Source organism: Nanorana parkeri, unplaced genomic scaffold (genome assembly GCF_000935625.1).
Source record: "Nanorana parkeri isolate BGI_ZX_2015 unplaced genomic scaffold, ASM93562v1 scaffold950, whole genome shotgun sequence".
Classification (NCBI taxonomy): Eukaryota; Metazoa; Chordata; class Amphibia; order Anura; family Dicroglossidae; genus Nanorana; species Nanorana parkeri.
The window spans coordinates 29,747-42,684 of record NW_017307218.1 but is presented as its reverse complement, the minus strand read 5'-3'; the positions used below and the strand labels follow the sequence as shown (position 1 = coordinate 42,684).

The following is a 12,938-nucleotide window of genomic DNA, read 5'->3' as shown; positions in this document are numbered from 1 at the left end:
GAGGGTTTGAGCTGGCTTGGAGGTTAGTTTGGGCTCATGCTTCCTAGACCTGGAATCCAGGAGCTCCCTAGGTCATCATCATCCTCATTAGAAAAGTAATGGCTCCTGCACTTCAGCAGTGGTGACATCATAACAGGTTGGCCTTAATAGTGACATTAAAACCTTCCTCACTGAAAGAACCGAAAACAGCCCTCCTTCTCCTTCAAAGTATTACATTTAGTGCTAAATTCCAGCTCTGCATTCTGTCCTCTCTGAATCACAGTTCGGAGTCACAGAGTGTCAGGACACCGGGCAGCAGCAGCCATCGCGGTGCTTGATGAGGAGGGAGATGCGGGAGAAGGTCTTGACGCAGCCCGGGCACCGGTATCTCTTTACTTCTGAGTGTGTCTGCAGGTGCGCTCGCAGGTTGGAACGGTCTGCAAAGCCACGGCCACAGTGATAGCAGGAAAATGGCTTCTCACCTACGGGAGAAAAGGCAGTATGTAAAACATTCTGTTCTAAAAGCAAAGCTGGACTCTAGAGGGATGTAAAAAAAACAGAAATTAATGCAGGCGTCTATTCATTTCAAATTATTAAAAGTATTTAGCCACATGAAAATAGGTTGCCGCATGAACATAGGTTGCTGCATGAACATAGGTTGTTGCATGAACATAGGTTGAGAGGGAACAGGGAACATGCTGACAGGAGGAGAGAGAGCAGAGGGATGACCTTATTAGTGTGCTGCTGCTCAGGCTGGGGACAAAGGGTGACCAATGCATGGCTTAACTGCTGGAGAGAAAAGTCAGGTCATTCATCTGGCTGTGCTGTCTAGCAGAAAGGAAATGTAAATTTAAGGATAGGATAGACAAAAATACAGATCCTTTGGCAGATAAAATAAGCTCCCATATAGGGTGTCTATTTATAGACAATCCACATGACCCTTCACCCTGTGAATATCTGTTAACATTCATTTTGTGTGAATAATACCAAAAACAAACTTTCTTAATATATATTTTACAGTTTAAATGTATTGTCATGTAATGCTACAATATGGCCAGGAGATGGAGCCGAGGAGCATATGAAATCAATACTTTTCCATATGTTCCTCAGCTCCATCTAGTGGACAACATGTAGTATTACATGACAATACAAAAAAAATATATATTAAGAACGTTTGGTTTTGACATTATTCGCCCACAATGAATATTCACAGATATTTAGAGGGTGAAGGACCTTGTGAATTGTTTATGAATAGACTCCTTATATTTGTATATTCAGGCACAACAGAGGGCCCTCTGATATGCCTGAATAGAGGGACATGGCTGCATGGTCAGCTCGGCCCAGCTGCGATATGGGTCAACTGGGCCCGGCCACGATACGGGTCAGCTTGGCTTGGATGCCGTTGTGTGGTGAACTCTGAAAAATGAACGACATGCAGTACAACCACCTCGGACCATGCTGTGCTCATAGAACTTGATGAAATGTCACGTTACAGAAGTTGTGAACTGTTTTATCCAATTAAAGATCTGCAATTCTGTTCAGTTTCCTTTTCGGGATTTACTTACCCCTGCCAAACAGCACAGCAAGGTCTATAAATTCACTGTTCACAGCTTGGACACAGACCGCCCCAGCCATTGACTGGATATCTAATGAGCTCTTCCCTGTGCCCCATCCTTCTGTCTGCAAAATCTCTGTGTTACATTGAGAGCACTATGCAGCGTTGTAGAACCTGATTGGCTCACAACGATGGCCTTTTTTAAGGCCAGCTATACTGAGGATTACAGGGAGCTAATATAAAGACAGAGTTAGATATGATATGATATACAATATTTAAAGACCCGCTTCAGGCTCCCCCTTCCTGGTCCCTATTGCCCGAATTAGAGATATTAAAGCAAACCTGTACTATAATATTGGTCATTACGTAACATATAAGCTGTACATCAGACACCATAAGATACTTAATAATGGAGCTGCTACCTCTTATAATGGAGCTGCTACCTCTTATAATGGAGCGGCTAACTCTTATAATGGAGCTGCTACCTCTTATAATGGAGCTGCTAACTCTCATTATGGAGCTGCTAACTCTCATTATGGAGCTGCTAACTCTTATAATGGAGCTGCTAACTCTTATAATGGAGCTGCTAACTCTTATAATGGAGCTGCTGCCATGTCAGAATCCAAATACAAACACTCCCTATTGCTGATCACAATAAAGGAGAGCCTGTCACCAGGGAACATGTGGAGGGCAGGGGAGGGTGGCATACCTAGCACTATACAAATGACCTATAGGCAGTATAGCTGTACTTTATAGTGACAGTAGGCATGCTGTAAGGGCACAGAAGGGTGTGGGTGCCCATCTTACCTGTATGTGTTCTGATATGTCCCTGCAGAAGCCACGGTCTGGAGAAAGCTTTACCGCATATACGACAAGCACAGGGCAGCGTATGGGTACGGATGTGCATTTTCAATGCCCCCAGACTGCTGTAGGCCTTGGAACAGTGCGGGCAGCTGAAGTACCGGCAGTGCCGCAGTTTATGGTTAGAGTGCAATTTACCCGACTTCTGAAAGTCTAAACAGGCCTCGGAATCTGAGACTTGTGCCATCTCTCCCTGAGAAGGAAGACTGAACGCAGCTTTGTTCACTAGTGCCGAGAGTCCCGCCTCCGCTGTTCTGCTCCTTGGGGGCGTGTGCAAGTTGTTCAGGCTGTCTTTTAGAGGTAGTCCATTGGTTAAAACTGACAGAGCATTGCCCATCCTGAACTCCAGGGGGCTTAGGGGAGAGTCATTGTATAGTTCCTCCTGTGTGGTATCGGCCTCGGTATGCGACAGAGCCGCCTGCGGAGGCCACTTTTCTGTGATGTCCTGTTTGACCGCAGGGATGTCCTCACTCTGATATATGGAGAGTGCCAGACCTGTAGCAGACAGACGACATTATGTAACTTTTAGGGTAAAAAGGAGAAATGAAAAATATATTTTTATATTTAACTAAAATAGATCTAAACCCAATCACTAAAATCTCTTATTTGTTAATATCATCTCAGAAGTTTTGTTTCAATTTTTTTAAATAGACGCCTTTCATTACGATGATACCTGGTGATCCTGTCACAAAGGTGCTGGTTTAGTTACTTCCTGTTATTGGGTGACAACGGCTCCCAATATTGCTACTGTGTTGTCCCTGTCATGTGCGCCCCCTGGTGGAGACTAAAACTGGCCGTGGCAGTACATATTGCGCAAGCCTGTTCCAATTGTTGTCCCTATCAGGAAGCAACATTGGAGCGAGTGCATGTAGACAGGAAGTATCTGAAAGGGGATGAAAGAGATCAGCAACAACCAGCAACTCGTCTTTCCTACCTTCCCTGCATTCCAGTGTAGCAGCCTTCGTCACTCACTTTGGCATCTAACACTCCTGGAAGTGTCTCTGGAGTCCTGAGTCCCCCCGCGCTGTGTGGCATAGTTCCACCTTCTGACCTCTATTTCACTACAGGACTCGGAGAAAGGAACATGGCATGTGGCGGGGGACCCGAGCATCCAACACTCCTGGAAGTGTCAAATGCAGAAGAGACTGACTCAGTCTGGAATGGACAATAGGCACTAGGCAGGAGATATGGGCTGCCGGAGAATTGCGTATACTACTTCTTCTGTTGCAGGGAACTAGCAGCTCATTGGTTACAGCAACTTTTTTTTAGTCACGACACCCTTATGCAAAATCTTAAGGTACCCCAGTCTAAAATGTCATACATTTTAAAAGGGACACCATGCAAAAACACACAAAAAAGTGGGTTTCCCCCTTTACATCGAAGTGATTCGCCAGCTTCCCAACCAATGAGGAAGTCAGGTGGTGAGTTATTACACGGCGCCCGGCTTCTTGATTGGCCAGGAAGCCGGCTTCATGCTACCTCATCACCAGGTGACGAGGAAGCCTGGAGTCGGCTTTCTGGCCAATCAGGAAGCTGGGGGGGTGGATAATGACTCGCTGCCTTGCTTCCTTATTGGCCAGCTTTTCGACTAATCAGGAAGCCGGGCGGCGAGTCATTACACGCCACCCAGCTTCCTGATTGGCCGGGAAGCCAGCTCCATGATCCCGGGTGACGAGGGAGCATGGAGCTGGCTTCCCAGCCAATCAGGAAGCCGGGCGCTGTGTAATGACTCGCCACCCAGCTTCCTGATCTTGGAATTTCCAGTATCAGGATAGGCATTGAGAGCATTTGGGCAAGTATGAGTACTTGCCCAAATACTTGGTATCGGCAACGATACTGATACTAGTATAGGTATGGGTGCATCCCTATTATTATTATTATCAATAAATCTTCTTGCCATATTAAAGCTTATCCGAGATTGCTGTGATCGGGTTTACACTAATCGGCGAGGATTCTATACAAGGCAATGTGAAGATGGAAGCACGCGCAGGTGGATGAAGAGCGCACTTTCAGCGCAGTCACAGGTCTCTCCAACTGCACCTGCTCCTCCGCCGGAGATGAAAGGGATTACTACAGCAGGAATTCATCCGGACAAAAGGAGAAAAATGTACCAGGAAGACGAGAAAGAGGCGCTAAAACCTGGGGATCCAAAAACAACTTTTAACCCTTACTGGTCATGCTGCATCTTGCGATATAGTTTCTCTTACAGCACGGCAGGAACCTACTTCTATTTTTTTACATTTAAAGTAGGTGTAAACTCCATCTGAATGACATGCAGTTTTTGTTAAACCACCGTGTATTATAAACAATTGTCATCTTTTTACATTCAAATGGTTATTTTTACCTTTTTTATCATCTTTTGATGCGTCTCAGTGCTTCTCATCTCCTGCAGCCTCCTTGCAGCCACCTCATGTCTACATGCGCTCCAATGATGGCTGCATGACATTTCTAAAGCTGGCCATACACTCAGCAGCTAAAGAGCATAGGTGGGGGAATTAGTCATAGGTTGAGTCTAGCGGGCCAAGTTAGCCACTGGCTTCCTAAAGGTCTTGGGTGCTCCAACAGCAGGATCCTGAAGCCAAAGTGTCCGACTCTGTTCCTGTCCATCTGGGAGTTTTGGGTGTCCCTCCCCGTTACACTCTCCGTTCTATAGCATCAATTAGGATCCAGCAGGGAGAGTGGGAACCCCTCATAATGGTCACAGCAGGTGTGCAGGTCTTGGAACTCAGTGCAGAATCTTGCCAACAGATTCCTCCAAGAGATAGAAGAACCTGTCCAGTGCTTCATGGAAGACGTATCACCGCAACTTCAAATCCATTGTTGATTTCCCCAAGGGACCTAGTGCATTTAGCACTGAAGCCGCCATCCCTTCTTCTCCGTGTATCAACTTGTCTTGTGATCCGAGCTGGCACCCCTCCCTGCTGTGGTAACGGAAGGCGCTCATGTCCAGAGTCCACCTGCTGTCAGAGGCGACCACTGTCGCTGAGAAGTGTGGTCGGACAGCAGTGGGTAGGGGGGCAGGGTGCTGTTCACCACACTAGCTCTGCAACCACAACACGGATCAGACCGGGACCAAGTGCTACATGCACATGGTCCCCTGGGGTATTCAATGATGTTAAAGTTCACTCCAGCTGTGGTGAAACTTCAAATCCCATCATGCATCAGCCTCTGGGAGTCATGTCTGTGGCTGTCAGAGTCTTGCAATGCCTCATGGGACTTGTAGTTCCACCACAGCTGTAGAGATCAAGTTTGGCTACCCCGGGTTCGAACTGACTAAATCATTGTTGGGCATTGTAACAACTAAGGGACTTGGAGCTAGCAATCCACACGCAGTCTGAGCTGATTTTCTTGGCAATGTCAACCCAATGTGCAACAGATCTGGCCAACCACAGTGATGGCCAAGCTGGTAGATATGGATCAATCTTGTGGGTACCGATATCATGCGGGATGACTGAACGTCTGACATGCACAGATGTGGCCCTCTAATGACTATATCTTACATCCTGCATGCACAATAGCAGAGCATTTATGTGCCTGTTACCAGCTAATCTGAAGGTGTGTGGACACTTCATTACCATAATAGAAAAATATGGAGAGTGCAGTCAGCCATAGCAAGCAATCAGGAGATTGGAGGACCTCCAGCTGGGGTGAAACTAGAAGTCCATTCATGCCTCTGGCAGTCATGCATGTGGCTGTGAAGGTCTTGCAATGCCTTTTGGGACTTGTAGTTCCACAACAGCTGGAGGGCCGGAGTTTGGCTACCCCGGAGTTAATAATTAGGACGTGTCTTCCACTGTTGATTGGTTTGCCATGCCAGCTTGAATTTCCAGCGTCAAAAGCGGTTTCGGCAACGTTTCAGGGTTGCAATCTTGCTGCGTATGTGACAGATTCAGATCAATGGACGCATTCACATAGGCAGGGCGATGTAAAAGGTACAGCCGATCCGAATTCCTTGGTCACTGATCCGACTTCAGTAAACTGAAATTACTGTACTTTGCATCCTATATACTGATTACGTCTGAGGCTCACCATACACAATACAATCTTTGTACAATCGACTTTAGATCTACCAAAACGATGTGATATGAGGACCTACCTGAACTATCCAATCATTCCGCATCCAATCAGACATGCCCACGCACTACATAGTTGTTGGTAGAGCTAAAGGAATTTGTACAATCGAATTGTAACGTGCGGGGAGCTTCAGGGCAATGTTCACACCATGTCCAGACCAGATCTGTTGCAGATTTGCAAACACAGTGCAGTGCGTTTTCCCGCATCCGGTACATTTTTATGTAGCTTAAGGTGCAGTGCACCCCAGAACTGCGTGCGCCTGCACAGCTGCAATGCAATGCAATTTTGCAGCAATTGACGCATTCTTGTTTTTGTGTGTGTTTAAAATGTGATTTCAGGGGCGTTCAAGTGCGTTTGCATGCATTTTTGATGCGTTCTTGTGCAATCCGATGCAGCTACAATAAGGCAAGCAGTATTTTTGTTTGCGTCGGAACGGACTGCTCTGGTGTGAATAGAGCACCAGAAATCCCATAGGAAAGCATTGTGATGTACTTTGGCTGCAGCAGCCAAACCAAACGGATTGCATCTCAACTGCATCTGAGGGGGAACTAGCCCTAAAATGGGCTTTCAGGTGCAGCCCAGTGCGTTTGCATGCGTTTATATGTATTCTGCTGCGTTCCAGACCAGAAAAAATAGTGCATGCAGCATGTTTTCCCCGCACCTGTACAGACTGCACCGGTGTGAACAGAGCCCAGAAATCCCATAGGAATACATTGGGATGCATTTCAGGTGTGGACAAAATCTGTTCCGGTGCGGCCATAGTGTGAACAAGCCCTCAGTCTCATTCGATTTACCAAAACTGTGTAATAGAAGGACCTACCTTAAAGGAGAGCTCCAGGAATGAATAAAATGTCCCCTTGCGGTAGGACTACCCCCTGTAAGGGCGCTTGTTCTGTCTCTGGGTCTCATGTACAAGATATATTCACCTGATCCTGCATTCCTAGGTGGTCAGCACTCACCTCCCCCCCTGATCCGATATATACTCCCCTGATCCTCCATTCCGGTTCCTTGGCGTCCTCACATCTAATGCAAATCAATGGACCTGCATTAGAAGTGATGTCAGCGGTCCTTAGACTGAAGAGGCTGCGGGGACCGGTCTAGCACCCCGAAGGGACTGAGGATCAGGTTGGACAGATATCTCCCCATCTCGGTTGTTTTCTCCCGCGTGAGCTCTTACCTGGCTGAGCCTCCAGGAGCTGTCCATAGTTGGGGATCCTGTGGCTGCACGGCTTCTTCACCAGAAAGGACCTGGGCATCCTCAGCCACTTTCCCACTGTGTGTCCCCAGCATGGGACACTAACAATCTGGGGAGACATTCTCCTGGTACATTACCATGTGGCCTTCACAGCAACCAATGGGAGGCTGAGACAAGTGCAGTGGGCGAGGCGAGAGGAGGGCTCCCGATGAATGTTCCCAGCTGGAGCAGGTGCATACACTGAATATCTTGGCACGGGGCAAGGAAAAGGGGGGGCGGGGCATGGAGCAGCGATCACGTCCAGCTTGTTAGACAGTGATGTATGGAGAAAGGGAACAAGAGGTGCAATTCAAACATGTGAAGCAGCACAATCTACACAGAATGTCCATTCCTTGTCTACACATGAAATTGTTTCCTTTTATCTCGGCATCTGAAAGAAAAGAACGTATTCGGGTTTACGGAAACAAGTGAATGAAATACTGCCATCTACGCTGAAGCTGGCAGAAAGATTCACTGTGAAAGATGCGCATGTTGGCGCGTAAATACGAACATTTATGTGCAGGGTTTAAAAGCATGCACAAAAACCAGGAGTTGGCAACTCCATCCCTCCACCTGTGATTTAACCACAAATCCCATCATGCCTCTGCCTCTGGGAGTCATGCCGGTAACTGTCAGTCTTGCCATGCCTAGTGGGACTTGTAGCTCCCCAAAGCTGGAGGGCCGAAGTTGGTCACCCCTGGCATGAACCCATTCTATTGGCTAGAATAGGGGTAGCCAACTGTGGCAATCTAGGTGTTGCAAAACGACAAATCCCATCATTCCTCTGCTCTGGGAGTCATGCCTGTGGCTGTCAGTCTTGCAATGCCTCAGGGGACTTGTAGTTCCACAACAGCAGGAGTGCCGAGGTTGCCTGCCCCTGTAATATATTGTAGAATGAGCCAATAGCCTTGTTACATAGTATTTGAGGTTGAATAAAGACATTAGTCCATCAAGTCCAACCTATTAGGATCTCATTCTAGGAGTACCTGTACCCCTGTATATTACGGTCCCTTAAGAAATCGTCCAAAAGTTTCTTGAACAATTCCACATTATTTGCTGAAATCATCGCCTGTGGCAGTGAGTTCCGGACCCTAACTGATCTTACTGTGAAGAACCCCCTTCGCCCCTTGTGCTGGAATTTTTTTTCCATCAATTTTAGGTGATGGCCTCTAGTTTTTGTAACAGAGTTAATTTGTTGTGCTTTGCATTTGCATTGCATTTAATGGAAAGTAATGATTAATAAGCGAGCACCAACCAATCAGAGGATAGAGTTCAGTTTCTAAATGACAGCGAGAGCATCACCTCTGGGGGTCATGCCTGTCAGTCTTGCAATGCCTCATGGGACTTGTAGTTCCACAGCAGCTGGAGAGGTTGCCTACCCCTGTAGTATATTGTAGAATGAGCCAATAGCCTTGTTGTGTTTTGTATTGGCATTGCATCTAATGGAAAGTAATGATTAATAAGCGACCACCAACCAATCAGAGGATAGAGTTCACTTTCTTTCTATATGACAGCGAGAGCATCACCTCTGGGAGTCATACCTGTGGCTGTCAGTCGTGCAATACCTCATGGGACTTGTAGTTCCACAACAGCTGGATTGCCGAGATTACCTTCCCCTGGGCTAGAATATTAATTTAGGCAATAGAATGAACTTAGATGCATATGCACGCAATTGATGGCAGCAAGGTCCCCTCCGAATGCAGGTTTTGGCTCGTTTGGTTTTATTTATGGCCCTGAACACTGCTCTGAAATACAAATCTAAACACTAAAATGTTGATGGACACATTGGCTGACATATAGCTGCGGTCAGAGACATGAAAAAAAACCCCGTCATTTACATGCGCCAAACACATATGTGCCAAACACAAAAGTTTTGCATTTGGGGAATTACGCCAATGCGTGTAAATGGCGGTACCTGCCCATGTGCAGCGTATTCCATACAACGCTGTGGATACAAAAACGCAGCAGCTGTGGCTCCTGGATGATGTAAATACAGCAGTGTATTGTGCATTATACAGCCCATATTATTATTATTATTATAAATACAGCAGTATAATGTGCATTATAAAGCCCATATAATAATAATAATTATACAGCCCATATGCCTGTATTTGCATCCTTGTGAATGAGCCCTTATAAGAACACTATAAGATGTATTGTGTTGTAACATTTTAATTTCTTTCCAGCAACCGTCCATCTACTTGCTTGGAGGGAGGAAGGAGCAAGCAAGGGAATGGCTTGCCTTGCTGTGTCACTGTGTTTGTGGAGACGCACGCAGCTTAATAGCACACACAAGGGGGGCTCCAAATGATCCTACAAGGGAGAGGAGCCACTGTAAAGCCGACAGTCGGCTCTACAAGTTTAAACAGACTCCCGGCGGCAAAAGTCGCCGGGAGTCTGTTTAAACAGCCCCGATGCTGGCGACGTACACTGTACGTCGTCAGTCACGAAGGGGTTAAAGAGGATATCAGGACCAGTGCTCAGGAGACCAACTCCTTCTGCAGGAAACTACAAATGTTAAACATCAAGGAGCAGCGTCCATTGTAAGTAAATTGGCATTTGAAATAGTTTAAAAAACATTTTGACTTTAATATCACGTTAAACCCTGCTCACAGCTTGTATGGAGGACAGCCAAGACTCCCATTCAGATCTGTATTTAAAATCCTCAAACTGGAGTTGAAGTTTCAATAAAGATGCGCAAAGCTTATCGAAAGCGATGTACACCTTGCTCGTCAGCTGAGCTCCTACAAGCTGAAGTCCATATGATGAACGCCTCAGGGCCCAATTCCAATGTGAATGGTACAACAATGCACGGCTCTTTGTGAATGGCCCCTGGCTGATTGTGAATAGTTCTGTACAGTAGTGGTGAAAGGACTGCAGCATACCAAGACGTACATACTGTGTGTTATGTTCCTCTGTATTGTAAAAATATATATGTATTTAAAAAATACAAGAAAAGCCATGTGTAGTTTTTTTGCACTCTCAGTCTGTAAATAGTGAATGAACTGTCTTAACATAACGCACATTAATGCACGATATACAGTATATGCAATAGCACTGCAAAATATGAATTCGCAGAGCTGTGGGAGGGATCCAGCAGGCTCCACCCACTACAGGCTGCGTGCAGAAAACTACAGGAGGGGCGGAGACAAGACCGGTCACTGCTGCACCCTGCACAAGGAGAGAGCAGCAGTGACCAGTCTTAATCACAGGAGGGGGCGGAGACAAGACCAGTCACCCTGTACAAGGAGAGAGAGCAGCAGTGACCGGTTTTTATTACAAGGGGGGGGCGTAGACAAGACCAGTCACACTGCACCAGGAGAGAGAGCAGCAGTGACCGGTTTTTATTACAAGGGGGGGGCGTAGACAAGACCAGTCACACTGCACCAGGAGAGAGAGCACAGGTGACCGGTCTTTATTACAGGAGGGGGCAGAGACAAGACCAGTCACCCTGCACAAGAAGAGAGAGCAGCAGTGACCGGTCTTACTGGATTATTGCACAGATCTGGAAGAAATATACAAAGTTCACCTAGAGTCAAATTAGACAAAATGTGACTGTTGTATTGAGACAATTGTTCCTTATTCCAGAGTTTAGCTTTAAAGAAAACTGAAAGTGATACAATCTAAATAATTCAGAGCACATGGTAGACGATCAGCGGCTCTTTGTTAAGGTGCCCATACACCTTACAATTTATCTGCAGATTTTCTGTGGTCAGATGGAAAAAGTGCAACAGATTGGCCCAGGTGGAGATTACTCCAGCCACACAGTTAAGTGTAGATAGAGGAATCTGTTCCACCTTTTCCATCTGACCACAGAAACTCTGCAGATAATTGTAAGATGTATGACCAGCTTTAGAAGATCCTGGCCAGCCACTTGCTGGTGCTTGTAGTTCAGTAACAGGTGGAGGGTGGCAATCACCCGGGGCCACTGAACAGGGTGACCTTGGAAAGGCACACATTTTGGGAGAGCGGGGTGGGTTAAACAAACCCAATCCAGACAAGGACAGCAATTGTTTGCCTAATGTAAGCTTTGATGGTGCTGAAGTGTTTAACAAGTCAGCTCACAAGGTCTCAGGCCCCGTCACACTGGTCCCTTTCCCCCCCGTGTGTGGGCCCGCAGGTAACTCTTGAAGATATGAGAAGTTTATCTAACTCTTCAGGCTGCACCTAGGTGAGATTGTCACAGTGCTGCCAGATACCTCAGAGCAGGGAAAGGAATGTGGACACCCCCGTGCCATTATCAGCCCCGCTGTGTGCTCCATTCCTCACGTCTGACTATTTCCTTTAGTGATTCAGTACTGGGCCAGGAGGAGTCTTGAGTCTCAGGATTATTCACCATGATGGAACTACATGGAGACTTTACATTGACCAAACCTGCTAGCAGGTACACTGCAACCAGCAGGAAGCCCTGGGAGGCTGAAGTCCATCAGTCTTCAAACCTACCTAGAGGCATGGATGTCTGCACAGTGTACAGATACACACTATATGGCCAAAGGTTTGCAAACACCTGATCATCACACCTACCTATATGGTCTGAGGTATGTGGACACTTCTCCAAATGATTGAGTTCAGGTGATTCCATTGAAAGGTGCACGATGGCCTTGTTGAGACAGGCTTTATATATAAGAGCAGAGTATTGTTTTCTTCCTATGCTGACTATGCTGACTTGTGGAAGTGATTTGTTAAGCCGCCCCATCATTTCTGTATGCTGTGAAAGATCCGCCCCCCCCCGGTCCCATGATCAAGTGTGCCCCCTGTGTGCCCCCTGTGTGCCCAAGACCATCATGGCAGGTGTCAGGATGGAGGGCAGAGGAACAAACATCCGTTACCTGATCTCCTCTGGACCTGGAAGTGGTGAGCTATGATCACTTCCGGGTTCAGGACCATCAATCCCCGGCCTCAATGGCTTCACAGGTGACTAATAGACCCCTAAAGTCTCCTGTACTTTGCTATGACATAGGGAGATGATCAGCCCCATTGCACTGCCAATAACATTGGCGAAAAAAAAAAAAGAAGTTTAAATCAAAAGAAATCATTTTAAAAGCCCATCTCCATGTCCAGCTCATACGAAAATAAACCTGCACGTCGGGTGCGCTGGTGTAAAAAAAGACAATTGTGCCACACGTATCAGGCATCAACCTTGCGCATCAGAGGGTGTGACATAATTCTGGGGCTCGTGGTTACCTCTAAACTGATGAGCTGTAATGGATTTTAAGTGTTGCCTATGGACAATGT

General features: G+C 46.6%; 1 protein-coding gene across 1 annotated transcript; it reads right to left on the bottom strand.

The window, feature by feature from the left end:
- Nucleotides 1–264: 264 nt before the first annotated feature.
- LOC108795242 (zinc finger protein SNAI3-like) lies at nucleotides 265–7,735 on the bottom strand. The gene is made up of 3 exons (XM_018566455.1): nucleotides 7,647–7,735; nucleotides 2,342–2,890; nucleotides 265–461 (listed from the first exon to the last, which is right to left on the bottom strand). Exons 1-3 carry the CDS (start codon nucleotides 7,723–7,725, stop codon nucleotides 280–282), a joined length of 810 nt encoding a protein of 269 aa, XP_018421957.1. The 5' UTR covers nucleotides 7,726–7,735; the 3' UTR covers nucleotides 265–279.
- Between the last annotated feature and the right edge of the window lie 5,203 nt (nucleotides 7,736–12,938).